The sequence below is a fragment of the Manis pentadactyla genome, chromosome X (genome assembly GCF_030020395.1).
Source record: "Manis pentadactyla isolate mManPen7 chromosome X, mManPen7.hap1, whole genome shotgun sequence".
Classification (NCBI taxonomy): domain Eukaryota; kingdom Metazoa; phylum Chordata; class Mammalia; order Pholidota; family Manidae; genus Manis; species Manis pentadactyla.
In genome coordinates, this window is record NC_080038.1 from 96609452 (window position 1) to 96637128 (window position 27677).

Consider the following 27677-nt stretch of genomic DNA (forward strand, 5'->3'; position numbering starts at 1 on the left):
TTGTAACAATGTCAATTTCCTGTCTGTGTTATTGTACCATAGTTTTACAAAAAGTTACAATAGAGAAAATGGGATAAAGGGTACATGGTATCTCTCTTTTATTTCTTACAACTGCATGTTAATCTACATTTCAAAATAGAAAGTTTAAAAAAAAGCAGCTCAGCCACAGCATTCAGTAGCTTGCCCAAGGTTCTACAAGTCTGAGGCAAGTTTAGGAATGTAACCACAATTCCAAATTCTCAGGTTCTGGATGGGTTCATTTTTAAATGAGATCTTGAAATTGAACATAAAAAGTATTAACTCAAGTTTCAAATTCATGACCCCTCCAGATCCCTAAATGACTAGCCTATACCCTCAAGAATCAGGTCTGTTTTTGTTCACTATACATTCCCAATTGCTAGCACCCAGTGCCTGCCATTTAGCTCACACTCAACAAATGTTTACTGAACACATAAATGAATGAACAAGCTAATCCCCAATGACTGTCCCCCCAACCCCATAATCCTCTTCCAATGCATCCAAGTAGACACAGAAATAGCATGCAACCAACCTTTTTTGTTGTTTGGTGGAACCTTTTCTTTCTGATATTCTTAAGTGGTGGAGTAACTAAAATAAATTCAACATGGTGAAACATATGACATATGGTAGTCACATATGTATGTGAGTTTTATAAAGACAAAGGTCATGTGATAAGCCACTGGCTCATGATATGACTCATTCCTTTAAGAATGTCTGGATACCTAATGAACCAAACACCTAAGTGTGGTAACAGGGCCCCCTGGCTCATAAGTAATTGGGATTCAGCAGATAAATGCAGTATGCCCATATGAGAAAGGGGCTGGTGACTTACTGCCATGATTCCAGGCATATTTTTTCGGTCTCTTTCTTTTACTTTTCCTGATTACTTTAGGATCAGTAGAAGTAATGGGCTCTTCCACAGAAGAGTGGAGATCACCATCAGCAGAGCACACAAGCATCTACATTTAACAAAGACAAAGAAGTTGACTGTAGCTATAAATCTTGGGTTAGTCATGAATCATGGTCATCCTTACCACTAGAAATACTGGAGCATAGAAGTAAGGAGAATCTTATTTGACATTTCAAGAAACACAAGTATTACATACATTTGTACTCATTCTCTAACTTGGCAGCACTGTACATGGACTCTGCGGGACTGTTTTTTGCTCAAGTGCTTACCACTGCAGAGGAAACATGTTAAAAACAAATATATCTTAGCATTTTGATTTAGAAGTGAAACAAGAGATCACCAGTAGAGGCGATGAGTAAGAACCACAGTAAACCCCGAGTTAACAGCATACTGCTTAAACAAAAAGTTCAGGAGATGATCCCACCTGCTCACATTTTTTTAGATGATGAGAGTCACTATAAATGGCAAACAGGGGTTCTAAAAGCTATTTGGATAAAGTGAAGTAGTGAGAAGTTATGGATCAAACACCAAACCAGAACATGATATTATATTCCTGGGCAGCTGAGCTGGAAATTAGGAATGGCAAGCAGTCATTCACCAACTGGGAAGAAGCACTGAAAGAAAAAGAGGAGGAAGAAAGGGATTCCTTCAGAGATGGGAGACACAGGAGATTAAGAAAACTCATACATACCTGGGAAATATCTGCCGTTTTATAAAATGTTTTTCTATTGAGAATTTTTAGGCTTTTGATAATACAAGGCAGATCAACCAGCTTAGCATCTAGTAAAACATCTTCTATCCCAACAACTGCATGGCGGCCATCAGCTGAAGAGAAGTAAGAAAGATTAAAGTTGCCATCTTCTCAATGTACTTGTATGCCTTCCAGGGATTGAATAATGAAGACTTATGTGAAACAGACTAGTCTTTCAGTGATACTATTTCTTATAATGCTACAATTCTCAAAGAAGGCAGGGTATATTGAGCTCTTTTTTTTCCAAGTTTATGTTACTCCATCAAAAATAGCTAAGAGTCTTGGTAATGGTTGTGAACTAAATGTGGATGAAGTGGTAAATGTTGAATTCTCATCCTGAAAGGCAAACTCCTCTCAAAATGGAAAAAAAAAATCGTTTTGACTCCATTAGAAGTATTCAACTGTGTCATTGTACATGGGTGTTTTCAAAGGGTTCGGTGATGGAAGGGTTGATCCTAGAACAGTGCTAGTAAGTCAGCAATCACAAAGCTTGTATGTAGGAGGCAATCAGCAGTATGCAAATCCCACAGATTACCTCCAGTTCTTCCTTGCACACACTACGATAATTACCTCAAGTTGCATAATTTCTACTTCCCTTCCTCAATAAAGAAGAGATGGGAGAGGCCCAGATTAAAGATGGTGGTGTGAGAGGTGAGACAGAGAACTCCTCCCAAAATCACATATAATATGAAAATAGAGTTAATACAACTAATCCTAAAAGAACAACAGGAAAAAAGGCTGCACCAGACTGCATACACCTGAAGAACAGAATAGACCTCACGAAATAGGGTAACGTACCAAAGCCATGATCCGGGGGGACCCAAGCCCTTCCCCCATCCCAGCTCACTGGCGGGAGGAAGAGAAACAGAGCGGGGAGAGGGTGGAAGCCTAGGACTGCTGAACACCCAGTGCTGGAGATCTGCTTTGGGAGCACAAACCTACATTGCATGGTGCTCTGGAGATTAATGGGGTTGGAAAGCTAAGACAGGTGGAATACTTGGAGAGACTGAGATTCCAGCAGTTTGTGGAGGACAGGGATCCACATCTGGCTGCTCTGGGACAAAGGAAAAACAGGCAGTCTGAGAGGCTTCCTAGCAGCAAGAGGGCTGCTGAAGAGGGTGGGGATCGCACAGAGCTTGCTGCTCGGGAGAAGGAATAGGTGGACAAGGTTGTCTGGGCATGCTCCGCCCAGCAGGTTGGGAACTTTCAGGAGCTTCAGGGGCTCCAGCCCCCTTGGATGGCTACTCAGCTCTGAGGTCCCCCACTGTGATATGCAGCCTGCAGCTCTTTCCTCCTGGCTTGCTGGTACTGGCTTGCCAACCGGCGGTCCCTGCTCTAGTGTCAGGCCAGCCAGAGGGAGGCCACGCCTATGGCAGCTACAAATGCAAAGCACAGAGGCTTACACCTGTGTGCTCGGCCCACTGGTTCTGACAGTGGAGACAGGCATAGTAGCCAGGAAGCAGGAAACAGCTCTTTCCTCCTCCCAGGCACCAGTGCCACTCCCCTATGACCCTCAACATCACTACAGGGGCTGAGTAGCTCCAGAAACTAGAGCTTCTGTGCACCAGAGGGCGCCACATACAAATATGAAACGTCAAAGGAACCTAGTTCAAACCAAAATCTCACAAACACCAGAAAAAGAACCAACTGAAACTGAACTCACCAATCTTCCTGAAAGAGAGTTAAAAAAAAAATCATAAACATGCTCATGGAGGTACAGGAAAATATTCAAGAACTCAGGGATGAATTTAGGATGGAGAGTCAATCATTAAGAAATTCCATATGTGAAATGAAACATACAATGGAGGGATTTAAAGGCAGGTTAGATGTAGCAGAAGAGACAGTAAATGGAATAGAAATTAGTGAAGAGGAATACAAAGAAGCTAAGGCACAGAAAGAAAAAAGGATCTCTAGGAATGAAACAATATTGAGAGAACTGTGTGTCCAATCCCAATGGGACAATATTTGCATTATAAGGGGTACCAGAAGAAGAGAGAGAAAAAGGGATAGAAAGTGTCTTTGAGGAGGTAATTGCTGAAAACTTCCCCAATCTGGGGAAGGAGATAGTCTCTCACGCCATGGAGATCCACAGATCTCCCAACACAAGGGACCCAAGAAAGACAACACCAAGACATATAGTAATAAAATTGGCAAAGATCAAGGATAAGGACAGACTATTACAAGCAGCCAGAGAAAGAAATAAGATCACATACAAAGGAAAGCCCATCAGGCTAACTTCAGATTTCTCAGCAGAAACCTTACAGGCCAGAAGGGAGTGGCATGATGTATTTAATGCAATGAAGCAGAAGGGCCTCGAACCAAGAATAATTTACCGGGAAGATTATCATTTAAGTTTGAAGGAGGGATTAAACAATTTCCAGGTAAGCAAAAGCTGAGAGAATTGACCTCCCACAAACCATCCCTACAGTCTATTTTGGAGGGACTGCTATAGATGGAATTGTTCCTAAGGTTTAATAGCTGTCACCAGAGGTAATAAAACCACAGTAAAGAAAGTAGAACAGTTAATTACTAAGCAAATAAAAAAATTGAATGAACTATCCCCAAAGTCAATCAAGGGATAGACAAAGAATACAGAATATGATACCTAATATATAAAGAATGGAGGAGGAAGAAAAAGGAGGAGAAAAAGAAAAGAACCTTTAGATTGTGTTTGTAACAGCATACTAAGTGAGTTAAATTAGACTGTTAGATAATAATGGAATTACCCTTGAACCTTTGGTAACCATGAATCTAAAGCCCGCAATGGCAATAACTACATACCTATCTATAATCACCCTAAATGTAAATGGTCTGAATGCACCAATCAAAAGACATAGAGTCACTGAATGGATAAAAAACAAGACCTGTCTATATGCTGCCTACAAGAGACTCACTTGAAACCCAAAGACATACACAGAATGAAACTAAAGGGATGGAAAAAGATATTTCATGCAACTAATAGAGAGAAAAAGCAGGAGTTGCAGTACTTGTATCAGACAAAATAGACTTCAAAACAAAGAAAGTCAGAAGAGATGGGAGGGGCAGAAGATGGCGGCGTGAGTAGAGCAGCGGAAATCTCCTCCCAAAACAACATATATCTATGAAAATATAACAAAGACAACCCTTCCTAGAATAAAGAGCAGAGGACACAGGACAATATCCAGACCACATCCGCACCTGAGAGAACCCAGCGCCTCGCGAAGGGGGTAAGATACAAGCCCCGACCCCGCGGGAGCCGAGCGCCCCTCCCCCCCAACTCCCGGAGGGAGAAGAGCAGGCAGAGCGGGAGGGAGACGGAGCCCAGGACTGCCGAACACCCAGCCCCAGCCATCCGGGCCAGAGTGCAGGGCGCTCGATACTAGGAAAACAGGGCAGCAAGAACAGTGAGCAGGCACTGGAGGCTGGGCGACAGAGGACATAAGAAAAGCGCGCGACCATTTTTTTTTGCTTTTTTGCTGTTTTGTTTTGGCGAGCGCTTTTTGGAAGTCTTAAAGGGATAGGGACCCCAATACTAGGGAAACAGGGCAGAAAGACAGGTGAGCAGAGGCCTGAGGCTGGCACCGCAGAATAAAGAAAAACGAACGACCACCTTTTTTTTTTTTTTTTTTAATTAAAAACTTTTTTTTTTTTTTTTAATTAAAAAAATTTTTTTTTCTTTTTTTTTTGGTGGGCGTTGTTTGGTTTTGGCGGGTGCTTTTTGGAAGTCTTAAAGGGGCAGGGCGGGTCACTTCATCCAGAGGTAGGGAATCCGGGATCTCTGGGCACCCTAACCCCTGGGCTGCAGGGAGCAGGGAGGCCCCTTATGGAGATAAATAGCCTCCCAGCAGCTCCTGCTCCAACGCGACTCCACCATTTTGGAGTAGCTGCCGGAGCCAGGCCACGCCCACAGCAACAGCGGAGATTAACTCCATAGCAGCCGGGCAGGAAACAGAAACCCTGTCTGCGCGCAGCTGCACAGCACAGCCACTAGAGGCCGCTGTTCTCCCAGGAGAGGAGGGCCACAAACCAACAAGAAGGGAAGTCCTTCCAGCCGTCACTCGTCTCAGCTCTGCAAACTGTTCCTATCACCATGAAAAGGCAAAGCTACAGGCAGACAAAGATCACAGAGACAACACCAGAGAAGGAGACAGACCTAACCAGTCTTCCTGACAAAGAATTCAAAATAAGAATCATAAACATGCTGACAGAGATGCAGAGAAATACGCAAGAGAAAAGGGATGAAGTCCGGAAGGAGATCACAGATGCCAGAAAGGAGATTACAGAAGTGAAACAAACTCTGGAAGGGTTTATAAGCAGAATGGATAGGATGCAAGAGGCCATTGATGGAATTGAAATCAGAGAACAGGAACGCATAGAAGCTGACATAGAGAGAGACAAAAGGATCTCCAGGAATGAAACAATATTAAGAGAACTGTGTGACCAATCCAAAAGGAACAATATCCATATTATAGGGGTCCCAGAAGAAGAAGAGAGAGGAAAAGAGATGGAAAGTATCTTAGAAGAAATAATTGCTGAAAACTTCCCCAAACTGGGGGAGGAAGTAATCGAACAGACCACGGAAATACACAGAACCCCCAACAGAAAGGATCCAAGAAGGGCAACACCAAGACACATAATACTTAAAATGGCAAAGATCAAGGACAAGGAAAGAGTGTTAAAGGCAGCTAGAGAGAAAAAGGTCACCTATAAAGGGAAACCCATCAGGCTAACGTCAGATTTCTCAACAGAAACCCTACAGGCCAGAAGAGAATGGCATGATATATTTAATACAATGAAACAGAAGGGCCTTGAACCAAGGATACTGTATCCAGCACGACTATCATTCAAATATGACGGTGGGATTAAACAATTCCCAGACAAACAAAAGCTGAGGGAATTTGCTTTCCACAAACCACCTCTACAGAACATCTTACAGGGACTGCTCTAGATGGGAGCACTCCTAGAAAGAGCACAGCACAAAACACCCAACATATGAAGAATCGAGGAGGAGGAACAAGAAGGGAGAGAAGAAAAGAATCTCCAGACAGTGTATATAACAGCTCAATAAGCGAGCTAAGTTAGGCAGTAAGATACTAAAGAGGCTAACCTTGAACCTTTGGTAACCACGAATTTAAAGCCTGCAATGGCAATAAGTACATATCTTTCAATAGTCACCCTAAATGTTAATGGGTTGAATGCACCAATCAAAAGACACAGAGTAACAGAATGGATAAAAAAGCAAGACCCATCTATATGCTGCTTACAAGAAACTCACCTCAAACCCAAAGACATGTACAGACTAAAAGTCAAGGGATGGAAAAACATATTTCAAGCAAACAACAGTGAGAAGAAAGCAGGGGTTGCAGTACTAATATCAGACAAAATAGACTTCAAAACAAAGAAAGTAACAAGAGATAAAGAAGGACACTACATAATGATAAAGGGCTCAGTCAAACAAGAGGATATAACCATTCTAAATATATATGCACCCAACACAGGAGCACCAGCATATGTGAAACAAATACTAACAGAACTAAAGGGGGATATAGACTGCAATGCATTCATTCTAGGAGACTTCAACACACCACTCACCCCAAAGGATAGATCCACTGGGCAGAAAATAAGTAAGGACACGGAAGCACTGAACAACACAGTAGAGCAGATGGACCTAATAGACATCTATAGAACTCTACATCCAAAAGCAGCGGGATATACATTCTTCTCAAGTGCACATGGAACATTCTCCAGAATAGACCACATACTAGGCCACAAAAAGAGCCTCAGAAAATTCCAAAAGATTGAAATCCTACCAACCAACTTTTCAGACCACAAAGGCATAAAACTAGAAATAAACTGTACAAAGAAAGCAAAGAGGCTCACAAACACATGGAGGCTTAACAACACGCTCCTAAATAATCAATGGATCAATGACCAAATCAAAATGGAGATCCAGCAATATACGGAAACAAATGACAACAACAACACTAAGCCCCAACTTCTGTGGGACACAGCAAAAGCAGTCTTAAGAGGAAAGTATATAGCAATCCAAGCATATTTAAAAAAGGAAGAGCAATCCCAAATGAATGGTCTAATGTCACAATTATCAAAATTGGAAAAAGAAGAACAGATGAGGCCTAAGGTCAGCAGAAGGAGGGACATAATAAAGATCAGAGAAGAAATAAATAAAATTGAGAAGAATAAAACAATAGCAAAAATCAATGAAACCAAGAGCTGGTTCTTTGAGAAAATAAACAAAATAGATAAGCCTCTAGCCAGACTTATTAAGAAGAAAAGAGAGTCAACACAAATCAACAGTATCAGAAACGAGAAAGGAAAAATCACGACGGAACCCAGGGAAATGCAAAGAATTATTGGAGAATACTATGAAAACCTATATGCTAACAAGCTGGGAAACCTAGGAGAAATGGACAACTTCCTAGAAAAATATAACCTTCCAAGATTGACCCAGGAAGAAACAGAAAATCTAAACAGACCAATTACCAGCAACGAAATTGAAGTGGTAATCAAAAAACTACCAAAGAACAAAACCCCCGGGCCAGATGGATTTACCTCGGAATTTTATCAGACATACAGGGAAGACATAATACCCATTCTCCTTAAAGTTTTCCAAAAAATAGAGGAGGAGGGAATACTCCCAAACTCATTCTATGAAGCTAACATCACCCTAATACCAAAACCAGGCAAAGACCCCACCAAAAAAGAAAACTACAGACCAATATCCCTGATGAACGTAGATGCAAAAATACTCAACAAAATATTAGCAAACCGAATTCAAAAATACATCAAAAGGATCATACACCATGACCAAGTGGGATTCATCCCAGGGATGCAAGGATGGTACAACATTCGGAAGTCCATCAACATCATCCACCACATCAACAAAAAGAAAGACAAAAACCACATGATCATCTCCATAGATGCTGAAAAAGCATTTGACAAAGTGCAACATCCATTCATGATAAAAACTCTCAGCAAAATGGGAATAGAGGGCAAGTACCTCAACATAATAAAGGCCATCTATGATAAACCCACAGCCAACATTATATTGAACAGCGAGAAGCTGAAAGCATTTCCTCTGAGATCGGGAACTAGACAGGGATGCCCACTCTCTCCACTGTTATTTAACATAGTACTGGAGGTCCTAGCCACGGCAATCAGACAAAATAAAGAAATACAAGGAATCCAGATTGGTAAAGAAGAAGTTAAACTGTCACTATTTGCAGATGACATGATACTGTACATAAAAATCCCTAAAGACTCCACCCCAAAACTACTAGAACTGATATCGGAATACAGCAAAGTTGCAGGATACAAAATCAACACACAGAAATCTGTGGCTTTCCTATATACTAACAATGAACCAACAGAAAGAGAAATCAGGAAAACAACTCCATTCACAATTGCATCAAAAAAAATTAAATACCTAGGAATAAACCTAACCAAAGAAGTGAAAGACTTATACTCTGAAAACTACAAGTCACTCTTAAGAGAAATTAAAGGGGACACTAACAGATGGAAACTCATCCCATGCTCGTGGCTAGGAAGAATTAATATCGTTAAAATGGCCATCCTGCCCAAAGCAATATACAGATTTGATGCAATCCCTATGAAACTACCAGCAACATTCTTCAATGAACTGGAAAAAATAATTCAAAAATTCATATGGAAACACCAAAGACCCCGAATAGCCAAAGCAATCCTGAGAAAGAAGAATAAAGTAGGGGGGCTCTCACTCCCCAACTTCAAGCTCTACTATAAAGCCATAGTAATCAAGACAATTTGGTACTGGCACAAGAGCAGAGCCACAGACCAATGGAACAGACTAGAGAATCCAGACATTAACCCAGACATATATGGTCAATTAATATTTGATAAAGGAGCCATGGACATACAATGGCGAAATGACAGTCTCTTCAACAGGTGGTGCTGGCAAAACTGGACAGCTACATGTAGGAGAATGAAACTGGACCATTGTCTAACCCCATATACAAAAGTAAACTCAAAATGGATCAAAGACCTGAATGTAAGCCATGAAACCATTAAACTCTTGGAAGAAAACATAGGCGAAAACCTCTTAGACATAAACATGAGCGACCTCTTCTTGAACATATCTCCCCGGGCAAGGAAAACAACAGCAAAAATGAGTAAGTGGGACTATATTAAGCTGAAAAGCTTCTGTAGAGCAAAAGACACCATCAATAGAACAAGAAGGATCCCTACAGTATGGGAGAATATATTTGAAAATGACACATCCGATAAAGGCTTGACGTCCAGAATATATAAGGAGCTCACACGCCTCAACAAACAAAAAACAAATAACCCAATTAAAAAATGGGCAGAGGAACTGAACAGACAGTTCTCCAAAAAAGAAATACAGATGGCCAACAGACACATGAAAAGATGCTCCACATCGCTAATTATCAGAGAAATGCAAATTAAAACTACAATGAGGTATCACCTCACACCAGTAAGGATGGCTGCCATCCAAAAGACAAACAACAACAAATGTTGGCGAGGCTGTGGAGAAAGGGGAACCCTCCTACACTGCTGGTGGGAATGTAAACTAGTTCAACCATTGTGGAAAGCAGTATGGAGGTATATCAAAATGCTCAAAACAGACTTACCATTTGACCCAGGAATTGCACTCCTAGGAATTTACCCTAAGAACGCAGCAATCAAGTTTGAGAAAGACAGATGCACCCCTATGTTTATTGCAGCACTATTTACAATAGCCAAGAATTGGAAGCAACCTAAATGTCCATCAATAGATGAATGGATAAAGAAGATGTGGTACATATACACAATGGAATACTACTCAGCCATAAGAAAAGGGCAAATCCAATCATTTGCAGCAACATGGATGGAGCTGGAGGGTATTATGCTCAGTGAAACAAGCCAAAGGGAGAAAGAGAAATACCAAATGATTTCACTTATCTGTGGAATATAAGAACAAAGGAAAAACTGAAGGAACAAAACAGCAGCAGAATCACAGAACTCAAGAATGGACTAACGGGTACCAAAGGGAAAGGGACTGGGGAGGATGGGTGGGTAGGGAGGGATAAGGGGGGAGAAGTAGGGGGGTATTAAGATTAACATACATGGGGGGGTAGGAGAAAAGGGAGGGCTGTACAACACAGAGAAGGCAAGTAGTGATTCTACAACATTTTGCTATGCTGATGGACAGTGACTGTAAAGGGGTTTATAGGGGAGACCTGGTATAGGGGAGAGCCTAGTAAACATAATATTCGTCATGTAAGTGTAGATTAGTGATACCAAAAACAAAGCAAAAAAAAAAAAAAAGGGCAGTTCCTGTGTGGTAACCTCCAATGAGTTCTACACAAGGGTATAAAGGGCATATAAAAGTGTAGGCAAAGGGTCTGTTTGTGTTTATACAGAGGATCAAAGCCTAATTGGGCTACCCCGAAAATGAACTAAGATACGATATGAAAAAGAACTTCCAACATCTGCACTCTCTGGAAGACTCATGCCAGAAGATGATCATCAAAAAACCCCAACAAAGATCCACGCACTGCTACAGCTGTAGATGCACTCATCCCACCAGTTCCTGGACTTGCCATGGGAATGAGGAAGGAGATATCTAAGCTGGCCTGTGCATACAGTAAAACAACAAATTTGACTGGATCTATACTGTTGGAACTCAACCAAGAATTTGGAGAAGTGCAAATTGTAGCGCTCCAAACTCTTACAACTACAGACTATTTACTGTTAAAAGAACATAAGGGATGTGAACATTCCCCAGGAATGGGTTGTTTTAATTTGTCTGATTTCTCTCAGACTGTTCAAGTTCAGTTGGACAATATCCACCATATCATAGATAAGTTTTCACAAATGCCTAAGGTGCCTTAATGGTTTTCTTGGTTTCACCGGAGATGGCTGGTAATTACAGATATGCTTTGGTTATGTAACTATACTCCTATTATGTTAATGTGTGTGCGCAATTTAAGTAGTAGCTTAAAACCTATATATGCTGAAGTTACTCTACAAGAAGATATGTCAAAGAAATAATCAATCTTCCCATGTTTTCTTCCGTCTGCTACTTTTATAGCTTTTCTTCTTCCTTCCTAATTACAACCCTTAAATAGAATTCGTGCCTCATATCAAATTTACCGAGTATCATAACTCCTCCAAGTGGTAAAGATACCTCAAGACAAATGCTGGGCATAGAAGCCACAGGGCATAAATCTGCAAAGAAGTAAAAAGCCAACCTTTTCAAACAATATTGCCTCTCTCTCACTTACCAACTTTACATTTCCCTGTATGGCCCCGGAAGATGACTGGTTAGCCAGAGACGGGTAAGATTCCTCAAGGGAGGAACAACCTAAGACAGGCACAGTCGCAGGGGGGCCATCAGGTGAGAAATTGGGGATCAACAGAGGTGAGGCTTAGAACCCCACCCCCCCTGCTCTGAGAGAAATCTTCTGCATACGTGGATGTTTTATTGCCCTTGTCTAGCTTGGATTAACACATAGTCTACAGGCACACACCTGATCATCTACATTTGCTCTCTTACAACACTAAACTATGTTTTCTACCTTTATCTTGTATCTACCTACCACTTCAGCATTTTATTAAAAATAATAATAATAAAGAGAGAAATGTGGTATCCACATATAAATCAAGTATAAAAACCAAATGAGTATTCATATTTGAACTGACTGTTTAGAGTTCATAATGCATGAGCAAAACCGAACGTTTCTGTGATGACTGCCCTTGTACTGTTCACTATGTAACTTATTCATTATGTAAGAATTTGTTCTCCATGTAAGAACTTGTTTGTTATGCCTCAGAAGATTGGAGACTGACGAAAATTAGGCTTGGGGTGGATTAATGATTGTGCATTGAGCATTGACTCCCCTATACAGAATTTTATTGTCGTTAACAACCATTTGATCAATAAATATGAGAGATGCCCTCACAAAAAAAAAAAAAAAAAAAAGGACAGACTTCCAATGGTAAAATAAATAAGTAACCGGGATGTAATGTATAGCATAAGGAATATAGTCAAGATATTGTAACAGCTTGGTAGGGTGATAGCTGGAACCTAGAATTATGTATATAAATGTTCTACCACTGTGTTGTACACTTGAAACTAATGTAATGTAATACTGTGCGTCAACTACCCTTCAATAAAAAATAATTATTTAAAAAAAAAAAAAAAAAAAGAAAGTCAGAAGAGACAAAGAAGGACATTACATAATGATAAAGGGGTCAGTCCAAGAAGAGGATATAACTATTATAAATATCTATGCACCCAACACAGAAGCACCTACATATGTGAAACAAATACTAACAGAATTAAAGGGAGAAATAGAATGCAATGCATTCATTTTAGGAGACTTCAACACACCACTCACTCCAAAGGACAGATCCACCAGACAGAAAATTAGTAAGGAGACAGAACAATGTATTAGAACAGATGGACCTAATGGATATCTACAGAACACTCCATCCAAAAGCAAGAGTATACCCATTCTTCTCAAGGGCACATGGAACATTTTCAAGAATAGATCATACAGTAGGCCACAAAAAGAGCCTCAGTAAATTAAAAAAGACTGAAATTGTACCAACCAGTTCTCAGACCACAAAGGTATGAAACTAGAAATAAACTACACAAAGAAAACGAAAAAGCCCATAAGCACATGGAGGCTTCACAACATACTCCTAAATAATCAATAGATCAATGACCAACTAAAAACAGAGATCAAGCAATATATGGGGAAAAATGGTAACAATAATTCAACACTAAAAACTCTGTGGGATGCAGCAAAGGCCATGCTCAGAGGGAAGTATATTGCAATACAGGCCCACCTCAGGAAAGAAGAACAATCCCATATGAACAGTCTAAACTCACAATTAAAGAAACTAGTAAAAGAAGAACAAATGAGACCCAAAGTCATTAAAAGGAGGGACATAATAAGGATCAGAGCACAAATAAATAAAAACAAGAACAAAAAAATAATAGAAAGAATCAGTGAAAGCAAGAGCTGGTTCTTCAGGAAAATAAACAAAATAGACAAACCACTAGCCAGACTTCTCAAGAAATAAAGAGTCTACACTCATAAACAAAATCAGAAGTGAGAAAGGAAAAATCACTACAGACACCACAGAAATACAAAGAATTATGAGAGAATACTATGAAAAATTATATGCTAGCAAACTGGATAACCAGAAGAAATGGACAAGTTTCTAGAAAAATACAACCTTCCAAGGCTGACCCAGAAAGAAACAGAAAATCTGAATAGACCAATTACCAGCAATGAAATAGAATTGGTTATCAAAAAACTACCTAAGAACAAAACACCTGGACCAGATGGATTCACTGTTGAATTTTATTAAACTTTTTGTGAAGACCTAATACCCATCCTCCTTAAAGTTTTCCAAAAAGTAGAAGAGGAGGGAATACTCCCAAACTCATTCTATGAGGTAGGGATCACTCTAATACCAAAACCAGGCAGACACCACAAAAAAAGAAAATTACAGACCAATATCCCTGATGAACACAGATACAAAAATATATTAGCAAACCAAATTCAAAAATACATCAAGAAGATCATCCATCATGATCAAGTAGGATTTATTCCAGGGATGCAAGGATGGTACAACATTCAAAAATCCATCAACATCATTCACCACGTCAACAAAAAGGACAAAAAGCACATGATCATCTTCACAGATACTGAAAAAGCATTTGACAAAACTCAACATCCATTAATAATAAAAGCTCTCAACAAAATGGGTATAGAGGGCAAGTACCTCAACATAATAAAGGCCATATATGACAAACCCACAGCCAACATCATACTTAACAGTGAGAAGCTGAAAGTTTTTCCTTCAAGATCAAGAGCAAGACAAGGATGCCCATTCTCCCCACTTTTATTCAACATAGTTCTGGAGTTCCTAGACATGGCAATCAGACAACACAAAGAAATAAAAGGCATCCAGATTGCCAAGGAAGAAGTTAAACTGTCCCTATTTGCAGATGACAAGATATTGTACATAAAAAACCCTAAAGAATCCACTCCCAAACTACTAGATCTAATATATGAATTCAGCAAAGTTGCAGGATACAAAATTAATACACAGAAATCTGTTGCCTTTCTATATGCTAATGATGAACCAGCAAAAAGAGAAACCAGGAAAACAATTCCATTCACAATTGCATCAAAAAGAATAAAATACCTAGGAATAAACCTAACCAAGGAAGTGAAAGACTTATACTCTGAAAAGTACAAGACACTTATGAGATAAATTAAAGAAGATACCAATGAATGGAAACACATCCTGTGCAATCCTCAGAAGGAAGAATAAAGTGGAGGGGAATTACGCTCCCTGACTTAAAGCTCTACAACAAAGCCACAGTAATCAAGACAATTTGGTACTGGCTCAAGACAGACCCATAGACCAATGGAAAAGACTAGAGAGCCCAGATATAAACCCAAGCATATATGGTCAATTAATATACGATAAAGGAGCAATGGATATACAATGGGAAATGACAGCCTCTATAACAACTGGTATTGATACTGGGCAGCTACATGTAAGAGAATGAAACTGGATTATTGTCTAACTCCATACACAAAAGTAAACTCGACATGGATCAAAGACCTGAATGTAAGTCACGAAACCATAAAACTCTTAGAAGAAAACATAGGCAAAAATCTCTTGAATATAAACATGAGCAACTTTTTCCTGAACGCATCTCCTCGGGCAAGGGAAGCAAAATAAAAAATGAACAAATGGGACTACATCATGCTTCTGTACAGCAAAGGACATCATCAACAGAACAAAAAGGCATCCTACAGTATGGGAGAATATATTTGTAAATGACGTATCTGAGAAGGGGTTGACATCCAAAATATATAAAGAGCTCATGTGCCTCAACAAACAAAAAGCAAATAACCTGATGAAAAAATGGATAGAGGATCTGAACAGACACTTCTCCAAAGAAGAAATGCAGATAGCCAACAGGCATGTGAAAAGATGCTCCACATCGCTAATCATCAGAGAAATGCAAATTAAAACCACAATGAGATATCACCTTACACCAGTTAGGATGGCCATCATCCAAAAGAAAAACAACAACAAATGCTGGCAAAGATGTGGAGGAAGGGAAACCCTCCTACACTGCTGGTGGGAATGTAATGTAGTTCAACCATTGTGGAAAGCAGTACAGAAGTTCCTCAAAAAGCTAAAAGTAGAAATACCATTTGACCCGGGAGTTCTACTCCTAGGAATTTACCCAAAGAATACATGTTCTCAGATTCAAAAAGACATATACACCCCTATGTTTATTGCAGCACTATTTTCAATAGCCAAGATATGGAAGCAACTTAAGTGTCCATCAGTAGATGAATGGATAAAGAAGATGTGGTACACATACACAATGGAATACTATTCAGCCATAAGAAACAAACAAATCCTACCATTACAACAACATAGATGGAGCTACTGGGTATTAGGCTCAGTGAAATAAACCAGGCAGAGAAAGACAAGTACCAAATGACTTCCCTCATTTGTGGAGTATAACAACAAAGCAAAACTGAAGGAACAAAACAGCAACAGACTCACAGACTCCAAGAAGGGAGTAGGGGTTACCAAAGGGGAGGAGTGGGGGAGGGAGGGAGAAGGGGATTGTGGGGTATCATGATTGGTGCACATGGTGTATGTGGGGTCACAGGAAAGACAGTGTAGCTCAGAGAAGACAAATAGGGACTCTGTGGCATCTTACTACACTGATGGACAGTGACTGCAACAGGGTATGAGGGGGACTTGATAATAAGGGTGAATGTAATAACCACATTGTTTTTGTTGTGAAACCTTCATAAGAGTGTATATCAATGATACCTTAATAAAAAAAAGAGATGGGAGTGATTTAAGCCTCTCTTATAGTCGATCAAGACAAGAGACCACATTCTATTCTTTGTCACATTCTTAGTATCCAGTACAGTGCTTGACACATAGCAATCTCTTAATGAATTACTGTTCAATGTATGGTGAATGGTATTAACTACTTACGAGAGAAGTCAATTTTTAGTTTATCCTTCATGGTAGCACTTTCAGAACGTATTATCTTCCTGACAGTAGAAGCATGTCCCTAAAAAGGGAGTAAATTGAAAAATCAGGATGAATTGTCTATTTGGCAGCTACCAGACAGGTATGTCAAAGAGAGCCCTCCCTTAAATAAAACCTTAAACCTCCCAAACATTAAGAACAAGGCTATGTACCATGAGATACTGTGCATTGGGTAAGTGAAGTTAGGATGAGGCAGACTCTAATCTCATTGTTGTCTTTCAGTAGCTGCAGTTAATGCCTTCTCTTAGTTCTACATTCCTGCCTCTCGCTGCTACCCTTCAGTTGGAGTTGCTATGGAAAGACTTAACTGCAGTTTTACTGGGCATATTCATTAACCCTAATTGGGGAAATTCCTTTCTGAAGCCCACTCTTAATATAGCTTTCTTAGATTAAGTAGTACTTGAATACAGGTATCAATAGGGTAAGAGCCCCTAACGCAATGTTGAGGTGAGCTTCCACAGCCTGCCTGGTGGTGAATATGAGGAAACAGTGCTCTTCCCTCTCACTGCCCCTTCTGAGGTGACAGAAAGGATTTTAGAATTATCTTCGCTGTCCAGTGAACAAGCTCTTAGCATCTGTGGTAAATGACTGAATCCATGAGTTTCACAGCTGTTTGCCAGGAAGTCAACCCGCATGAGACGTGGCACATAGAGGGCAAAAGAAACGCTGCTAAAAAGAGTACACACTAGGATAGGGCTGCTTGGAGGCAAATGTTCTCAGTTTTTACAGCCAACCTTAAATAGACGGGCTACAGAATCCAAGCAGAGTTAATACTTATGCACTGAAGATATTTGGTCTGAGACACAAGGGTTTCTTACCAGAGGCAGACGCAATATAAACTGGTCCTCAAGTTCGTGAGGAGGTTCATTCTGGCTTGGACTCATCTCTTGCTCTTGAGTCCCTGAAAACAGACATAAAACCAAGTCACCAAAAACTCATGCTCCCTCTGCTGACCACTCCTGGTAGTACTGGTTAAGTTTAGAAAAGCTCTTTTGTCCCTAACCCTCACAGGAATGATGTGTGAGCAGCTCTGAAATACCTTATTTGACATAACTTGATTATTTCTAAAAATCATCTTATCTCCCCTCCAACATATGCACGTTTTACAAAGTTAATTCGAACTACATGGTAACAAATGAAGTAAGAGTTCTTATGAAACATGACTTAGTCTTAATAATATTCTTAAACTCTTAGGTAAAGAACTACAATTCACCACCACAATGGTGCCAACCGAAGCAAAGTACATCCCTCTGCAGGGAAGAGTGCCAAAGAAAGGTCAAAACCAGACAAAACCACTGGCATAAATGTTCTATGGTGATGTGAAGGAAATAAGCTTAATTTTCAATATCTCTGCCATAAAGGATTGGTAGGAATTAAGCAAGTTGATGAGAGAGCAAGCAGCTTTTTATGACTCTAGAGCCAGCATGAAGAGCTTTGATCTACCTGGGGAAAAGTTAGGAGTCCAGTTCTTATGGCTGGCTATCTATAGTAGTATATCTAACTTCATGGAATGGGCACATTCCTGAAGGAGTGATACAAAAGAACATAAAATCCAATTTGATTTATTTATTACTAACATTTACTGCACATATTCTATGTGCCAGGCAGTAACATTGAGTGTGTTAGGTCTATTATTTCATTTATTCCTCATAACCACCACTTATTTGAAATACCCCTAAATGCTATTTAAAGGAATCTTAAGATGGATCCCTTTATTTAAAAAAATACACCTTCTATTCACCTATAAAAAGAAATCTTCCCATTGGCAACAACATGGTTGGATCTAGAGGGCATTATGCTCAGTGAAATAAGCCAGGGAGAGAAAGACAAATACTATATGATTTCACTTATTTGTGGAGTATGAAAACAAAGCAAACAGAAGGAACAAAATAGCAGTAGACTCATAGACACCCAGAAGGCACTAGTGGTTACCAAGGGGGAGGGGTTGTGGTGGGTGAGGTGGGAAGAGCTAAAGGGATAAAGGGGCACAATAATTCACAATCACAAGTTTATCATGTGAGCAGCAGTACAGTGTGGAGAATATACTAAATGATTCCATAACATCTTACTAGGTTAATATATAGTAACCACACTAGAGGAGGTGAGGATTTAATAATATGGGTAACTGTTGAACCACTGTGTTGTATATTTGAAACCAACATAAGATTGTATATCAACTATACTTTAATACAAAAAATATGCCTTCTGTAAAGTGAATAATCTCCTTCATTATTTTAAATCTTCTTTTCCATCTATTGGGATGTATTTGCAGTGGCTTGCATCTTAGGTTTCAGGGCCCACACTTCTGAGTAAATTTTTTCTCAAAGGTGGCAAGAAAGCAATGTACAAATGTGAAACCTGACCAAGTTTTCTTATGAAGTAAGGACACTATGCTATATACCAAGTTGTAAAATCTCAACACCTTAAATTACTTAAAAGCTCCAGTTAACGTACAGCTCCTAATACTATGTAAACCATTAACTGGGTTCTGAGTTTTGAATTTGAATGTCACTAAAGCACTAAAAACTTCTTAAAAAAATACATACAAATAAATCTGAGACCCTGTTTCAGTGAAATCATTCACCAGTGATGATGTCAGTCCTTTAGCATGACTTCAGCAACTACCAGAAAGGCCTAGAAAGCACAAGAGATGTCAGCTGTGGAAAAACAGGTACCCAGGATGAGAGAAAGAGATTATTTGCCTCTCTCTCTGTCATTGTCTTTCATTGTCATAAATGATTATTGGTAACAATCATTTCTTCTCTTCCGGCTTTAGACAGTTATACAGATAGACATACACACACACACACACACAAATACAAAAACCATTTATAAACATCAGGGAAAAACTTAATTACAATAAAGTAAACACATAAAAATCTTGGGACCTAGGCACATTGCCTAAGGGAATGAAGAGTAACAAACATTTAAGGTTGAGAGTAGCATTACAGATTATTTGAAGAACTAGTTGGTAAACAAGATATTTATCAGATCAATAGTAACTTTTCAAATTCTCAGCAGAACTGGGAGGACAGTTTGTTCATTCCAATGCCTTTTTGGCAACTCCTCTCTTATGAAAGAAAGACTGCAAGAACTAAAACTATTTCAGAGATGGTGGACAACCCTGGTTAAAATGAGTTGTGATTAGTTTTATGTGTTACCTGCATTTACCCAATGAGCTGCTTGTACAGTATTTAAGAAAGTGCACCCACTTTTTTCCAGCAAGCACTCTTTGATACCTAATTAAATTAACAGGACCACTGTCCACTACTAACCGTGTTCGCCTTCCTACCCAGCTCTGTCTCCATTTAGGGGAATTAGAATTGAAATTAGAATTACAGCTCGCAGGAGGGCGCCAAACAAGTCAGCACAAGCCTAAACTGGTATTTTCTCAGGTTCAGAGCCGCTGGCTGCTGTTTGGAGGCAGTGAGCACTCCATCCTTATTCCAAGGGCATTAAGCTTGCAAGGTAAGAGTCCAGATCCAAGACTTTGATCCCATTTCCCTGGAAAACCTCTCGCGGGGCCGAGGGACCCAAGCCGTCGCGCCTTGCCACCCAGGCAGGCTGGCGAGGGAGGTGCGGCACGCTGGCGCCAGGCACTGACCCGGCCCCAGGAGTCCCCTGACCGCCAACTCAGTCGCTGCCTCGCTGCCTAGGGCCGGGACCACAAAGGCCGCGCAGAGGGGACCAGCCTCTGTGCCCGGGGGCAGGGGGTTCAGGCGGGGCCTTGAGTGGGCTTGGAAAGGACAGTGGAAACCGGCTACAGGCGACTGGCGCCCAACGCGCCGCGCCTCTCCTCCTCATCAGGCCTGCGCGGCCGCCCGCCCTCAAGATGGCAGCAGTTCGCCGCGTGCTCGAGCCAGAAGACTCGAAAGGCACTCAGCGTGTCAGGGATGTGGCCGCTCAAGGACCTCGCAGGCCAACACTTCAGAACAAATTCCCTGGATACAGGGGTGACCTTCGGGGCGGCCGCATTACCAGTACCCTGTGATATCTGTAAAAGGGGTGGTACATTCGGTTACTCCTAGAATCTGTTAGAGGTCGTGGCAAGGCGACCTCTCCGGGTGACGAATACAGCGCCCGTGCAGAACCCTTAGATAACTCGAATTCGGGCCCAGACTTCCCCATTATTAACCGTTCCCGTCTCCTCAACAGAGTCCGTATTTTACATCTTTTGGAAAGGGACCCAAGTTCCACCCACCGTGTATTTCTCTTAAAAAGGTGGTGGCACTTCAAATAAACTTCTAGAAGTTCACGTCTCCCAAAGAATAGCCTTAATTTACAGGAAGAAAACTTCGAGCCACTGACCTTTCCCTTCCAGTAAGTTTCCCAGAGAAGCTGCGTCAGCAGCCTGGGTGCCTCTGTTGGCAGGCGTTTGAAAGCCTTGATCATCGGCAGTTTCGAGGCCGTGGTCGCCAGTGGTTTCAGCAACAGGGTCCATATGAGTCTGGGGATCTTGTAAGCTCATTACTTCTGATGTTGAAACTGTTGGTGTTGAATCATTTTCTGACAGAACTGGCGTTTTCTGTTCCTCAGGACCCTCCATCAACTACCGTTGAGATCACAAAATGGCTTCCAGTTTAGTCATGTGACCTTGGAAGGTACAGAACTTTCAGAGAACTATCAACTGCACGCTCCTTAAAGACACAGGGATAATATTAGAGATAACTATGGGTGCCTGTTGGCTATAAGAGCTTTGAAATTTCTACTGCTGAACAATTATCTAACCTTAATCATAAGGAATAAATATTTTTGGAACACTAATTATTGTACAATTTCTGTTGGACAGGTGATATTTTTTATTCAGTGAACCTAAATTACCAGAGCTTCAGATGTAGATAAAATCATTTTGGCTCCCTTAAGAATCCATCCACTGATCATTGGCGTTATGTTGTTAGGCTACCTTGGCAGGTTGTAACTTATTTTGTATTTACTATAGAATATTCTTAATGGCATTATTAACCAAAAAATAATTCTTTAATAATGGCTCAAAGGAAAAATTTCATTCTCAGTAACCTGAAATGGCTGATGGTATATGTTCTGAATGTGAAATATATGAATTATATAATTAACTTTCCTTGTTGTGATGGCCACTAAGACTCTCAGAACTAATTTTGCAACTCACCCTTGACAACTGTGAACCTTACTGGTACATGCTGATCTTTCTCTTATCTCAAATAACCACATTCTCTCCCAATTCCCTAATTATTTTATCTTGTGCAGTTACATTGAAAGTTGTTTCAAAAACTTTTTAAAAGTGAATCAGATATAAACATTAGATAAATAAAAATAGTGTTCTGACAGAAGTGTCACAGGTAGCATCCCAATGGGTAGAGGAGGGGGAGCGTAGTAAGTAACTGCTCACTTACAAATTTAATCATCCAACAAACGTTAATTCAGAACCGAATGCACCAGATTTGGCACATTAATTGTTTATTAAGTGTTTAAAATATGGTAAGAGTTATATGGAAGGAGGGAAAAACTATCCTTAAGATATAGGCATACACATATGTAATTTGTCCTTGATTGTTAGATTGCTAGCCCCTTTTTAAGGAAGAAAAGAATGAAAAGTGCAAGAAAGGAAAGGACATGAATTACAGTTTCTGTTGATAGGGGAGAGCTTATCCAAGAAGTAGAATTGATATACAGATGAAAACCTGTTATATACATACTTTATATTGTCAAATATGTACACAATGTATTTCTGGGTTCTGTTCTGTCACATTGCTCTCTCTCCAGTAAGTTCTTCTGGACTCTATCCCCTCCAAAGGCCTCCTTCCCCTTCTCTAGCTATGGCTTCAATCAATTTCATTATTACAGCAAATATGCAGCTCCATGCATTACTTCAACAGAAATTGAGTTATGTGTCAGAAATGTTTTAAGGTTAATAATAGCTAACATTCATTGAGTGCTTATTAGGTGCTAAGCTCTTGGCTAAGAGCTTTGCATGCATTACCTCGTTTAACCCTCACAGTTGCTGTATGAGTTTGGTGTGACTAGATCTTTTTTTTTCTTCAGATGAGTAAACTGAAACTTTTAAATGTCACACATCTAGTAAATGGCAGAGCCAATACTTAATTTAAACCCAGGTCCATTTAACTCTGTGTCTATGTTTACATTCTCAGACCTCCCCTACACAATAAGATGTGCAGCTTTTCCCCATTTTCTACCCCCACCCCCAGCCCCTGGTAACCTATCCACTTTCTGTCTTTATGAATTTGCCTATTCTAGGCACCTCATGTAAGTGGAATCATACAATGTTTGTCCTTTTGTATCTGGGTTCTTTCACTTACTCATAAAATGAGTTAGGAAGTGTTCTCATATATTTTGGAAGATTTTGAGAAATACACGAGTTAATGTTGTTTGGTAGAATAATCACTGAGGCCATCTGGTTCAGAGCTTTTCTTTGTTTTTGTTTGCAGACTTTTGAAATGGATTTAATCTCCTTATTAGTAATAGATTTGTTGAGATTTTCTATTTCTTCATGATTCAGTTTTGGTAGTTGTGTGTTTCTAGGAATTTTTCCATTTCATCTAGGTTGTCTAACTTACTTATGTACAATAGTTAATAGTATTCTCTTATAACCCTTTTTAGTTCTGTAAAATCAATAGTAATGTCCCTACAATTTTTTTCTGGTCTTATTAATTTAAGTCTTCTTTCTGTTTGTCTTAGTTGGTTTAGCTAAAGATTTCTCAGTTTTGTTGATATTTTCAAAGAACCTGCTTTTGGTTTCATTGCTTTTCTCTATTATTTTTCTTTTTATTTATTCATTTGTTTGTTTGTTTTATTTTGGTATCATTAATATAAACTCACATGGGCAACATTGTGGTTACTAGATTCCCCCCATTATCAAGTCCCCACCACATACCCCATTACAGCTACTGTCCATCAGCATTGTAAGATGCTATAGAGTCACTACTTGTCTTTTCTGTGCTATATTGCCTTCTCTGTGCCCCCCCTACATTATGTGTGCTAACCATAATGCCCCTCAATTCCCTTATCCCTCCCTTCCCACCCACCCTCCCCAGTCCCTTCCCTTTCTTAACTGTTAGTCCATTCTTGGGTTCTGTGAGTCTGCTGCTGTTTTGTTCCTTCAGTTTTTTCTTTGTTCTTATACTCCACATATGAGTGAAATCATTTGGTACCTGTCTTTTTCTGCCTCATTTATTTCACTGAGCATAATACCCTCTAGCTCCATCCATGTTGGTGCAAATGGTAGGATTTGTTTTCTTCTTATGGCTGAATAATATTCCTTTGTGTATATGTACCACATCTTCTTTATCCATTCATCTACTGATGGACACTTAGGTTGCTTCCAATTCTTGGATATTGTGAATAGTGCTGCAATAAACATAGGGGTGCATTTGTCTTTTTCAAACTGGGCTGCTGCATTCTTAGGGTAAATTCCTAGGAGTGGAATTTCTGAATCAAATGGTATTTCTATTTTTAGTTTTTGAGGAACCTCCATATTGCTTTCCACAATGGTTGAACTAGTTTACATTCTCACCAGCAATGTAAGAGGGTTTCCCTTTCTCCACAACCTCGCCAGCACTTGTTGTTCCTAGTCTTTTCTATGTTGGCCATCCTTACTGTGTGAGGTGATATCTCATTGTGATTTTAATTTGCATTTCCCTGATAATTACCAATGTGGAGCATCTTTTCATGTGCCTGTTGGCCATCTGAATTTCTTCTTTGGAGAACTGTCTGTTCAGATCCTCCGCCCATCTTAATTGGGTTATTTGCTTTTTGGGTGTTGAGCCTTGTGAGTTCTTTATATATTTTGGATGTTAACCCCTTGTAGGATATGTCATTTACAAATACATTCTCCCATACTGTAGGATGCCATTATGTTCTGCTGATGGTGTCCTTTGCTGTACAGAAGCTTTTTAGCAAAATGTAGTCCCATTTGTTCATTTTTTATTTTGTTTCCCTTGCCCGAGGAGATGCGTCCAGGAAAAAGTTGCTCATGTTCATATTCAAGAGATTTTTGCCTATGTTTTCTTCTAAGACTTTTATGGTTTCATGACTTACATTCAGGTCTTCGAACCATTTCGAGTTTACTTTTGTGTATGGGGTTAGACAATAATCCAGTTTCATTCTCTTTCATGTAGCTGTCCCGTTTTGTCAACACCAGTTGTTGAAGAGGCTGTAATTTCCCCACTGTATGTCCACAGCTCCTTTATCATATATATTAATTGACCATGTATGCTTGGGTTTATATCTGGGCTCTCTAGTCTGTTCCATTGGTCTATGGGTCTGTTCTTGTGCCCATACCAAACTGTCTTAATTACTGTGGCTTTGTAGTAGAGCTTGAAGTTGGGGAGCATAACACCCCCCCCCCACTTTATTCTTCCTTCTCAGAATTTCTTCGGCTATTTGGGGTCTTTTGGGGTTCCATATGAATTTTAGAACTATTTGTTCTAGTTTGTTGAAGAATGCTATTGGTATTTTGTTAGAGATTGCATTGAATCTGTAGATTGCTTTAGGCAGGATGGACATTTTGACAATATTAATTCTTCTTATTCATGAGCACAGGATGTGTTTCCATTCATTGGTATCTTCTTTAATTTCTCTCATGAGTGTCTTGTAGTTTTCAGAGTATAGGTCTTTCACTTCCTTGGTTAGGCTTATTCCTAGGTATTTTATTCTTTTTGATGCAATTGTGAATGGAATTGTTTCCCTGATTTCTCTTTCTGCTAGTTCATCATTCATGTATAGGTATACAACAGATTTCTGTGTATTAATTTTGTATCCTGCAACTTTGCTGAATTCAGATATTAGATCTAGTAGTTTTGGAGTGGATTCTTTAGGGTTTTTTTATACACAATATCATGTCATCTGCAAACAGTGACAGTTTGGCTTCTTCCTTACCAATCTGGATGCCTTTTATTTCTTTGTATTGTTTGATTACCATGGCTAGGACCTCCAGAACTTGAATAAAAGTAGGGAGAGTGGGCATCCTTGTCTTGTTCTTGATCTTAAAGGAAAAGCTTTCAGTTTCTTGCTGTTAAGTATAATGTTGGCTGTGGGTTTATCATATATGGCCTTTATTATGTTGAGGTACTTGTCCTCTATACCCTCTATTGTTTTTCTATTTATTTATCTCTGCTCTAATCTTTATTTCCCTCCTGGTAGCTTTAGGTTTAGTTTTTTCTTCTTTTTCTAGTTCCTTAAGATATAAAGTTCTTGACTTGAGATGTTTATTATTTTTAAATATAAGCATTTACAACTACACATGTCCCTTTTAGCACTGCTTCTGCTATGTCCCATAAGTTTTATTATTTTGTGTTTTCACTTTCATTTGTTTCAAGTTATATCCTAATTTCCCTTGTGATTTCTTCCTTGGCCCAATGGTTATTTATTCTGCTGATCTCTCTGCTTTTTGATCAGAGTACTTAATCCATTTATAGTTAAAGTAATTACTAAACTATTTTTATAAAGTCTCTATTCTGTAACATGGCCAATGAAGTTCATACTCCATTAGCTTAGTGGTCAACTAGTATTTTGACAGAATTTTCTTAAATGCCCTGAGCCAAGAAAAGAAAAGCAGAAAGGAAAAAAAGAGAAAGAAAAAAGTACTCTCCTAATTTTTGCTGAGTGGCTTTGTGTTTGGGGATTCCTTCAACGCTTAGCCAGTCCATCTACAACTCTGTCTTAGCCTTCAGTTCCTGCTTGTATGAATCCTGAAGGTCAGCCAGAGGTGAAAGCTTAGATCTTCTCAGGCCTTTTCTGAGCATGTGTCCAGCTCTGGGCATGCATGTGGCTTTCCTGGTTCTTCACTATACATGACAGCTGTTAAAAGCTCTACTCCTCCACATATCTCCTTTCCCAGGCTTTTGTCTATTGTTTGCCTATTATCCCTTTCCCCAGGATGCTCCAGACAGTACTTTAGCCTTTAAATGTTTCTGGCAGAAGCCACCCAGAAAGCCCTGGGAATGCTGTGAGTGAGGTGAAATCAAGGCAGGCGCTTACATCAGTCCTTGTAGGGGCCACTGGTTAGGTTAAAACAAACAATCATAATCTTTGAGAGTAAGGTCCACATTGCTCCCTCTGGCAATATCAGCCTGTGCCAGAAGTAAAGAATGTCGTCTTCATGACTGCTGTTGACCTGGGGAGTGGAGAGCAATAGGCAGGTGATTAAAAACACCACTGAACTCTTTAACTGCTATGTAGCCACTTTTTTTTTTCATTAAGCTTTCTTATGCTTATTGTGCTTTTTTTCCCCCTAGATTCTGGAGGTCTGCTGAACTTGGCAGTTTTGCCAGCTTATTCATTGTTTCTGTGAAGATACAGAACCCTGGAGTTTCCTGCTCTGCCATTTTTGGTGATGTCACTTGACAAGTATAGTTACTATAAACTTTTGATTAATTTCCAGAATTCTTATAAAGTTGATTTTGACAGTGTTTGTCAGGTTGTCTGCTGTTTTTGTGAAGGTGAGGAATTTTGAGGTTTCCTACTCTGCAATTTTCATTGATGTCACTCAAACACATGAATTTTTTTTTAATCTGGGTAAATTGTCCATCTCAGTATTTTATCCCCCCAAAGAATCATTGCTGGAAGGAGACAATAGTTTTTCAATTGTCTTTTCACCTGAATAAAATATAAGTAGTTGCAGTGTTACTTTATTGTATTACAGTGTTATAGAGTTGATAGATTAATAATTTTTTCTGCCTTTCTTTAGCTCATGGTGGCCATATATACCTGAAGGAATGTTACTGGTGGTTTGGACTTATATTCAGTAAGCACTCTTTAATTTACAACCTTTTGGAATTATATTTAACCGAATGCTCATATAAAAAAATACAATTTTTTCTCATGGATCACAGTCTGGTTTAGAATGAGCCAACAATCATTTTGGGTTTCTCTTTTCCCAGATATTTTCAGTGAAAGCTCATTTCCTCTCAT

At 39.6% G+C, this 27677-nt stretch overlaps 1 protein-coding gene across 2 annotated transcripts in view; it reads right to left on the reverse strand.

Moving 5' to 3' along the window:
- TAF7L (TATA-box binding protein associated factor 7 like) overlaps positions 1 to 27677 on the reverse strand; it is a 60801-nt gene that overhangs the window by 9545 nt on the left and 23579 nt on the right. For both annotated transcript variants that reach the window (XM_057496155.1, XM_057496156.1), the window contains exons 3-8: positions 21081 to 21409; positions 17591 to 17673; positions 16716 to 16794; positions 1620 to 1753; positions 851 to 977; positions 551 to 606 (exon numbers count right to left, since the gene is read on the reverse strand). In XM_057496155.1, coding sequence (XP_057352138.1) covers positions 551 to 606; positions 851 to 977; positions 1620 to 1753; positions 16716 to 16794; positions 17591 to 17673; positions 21081 to 21318 — 717 coding nt within the window. In that variant the 5' untranslated portion in view covers positions 21319 to 21409. The remainder of the gene's footprint in view (positions 1 to 550; positions 607 to 850; positions 978 to 1619; positions 1754 to 16715; positions 16795 to 17590; positions 17674 to 21080; positions 21410 to 27677) is intronic.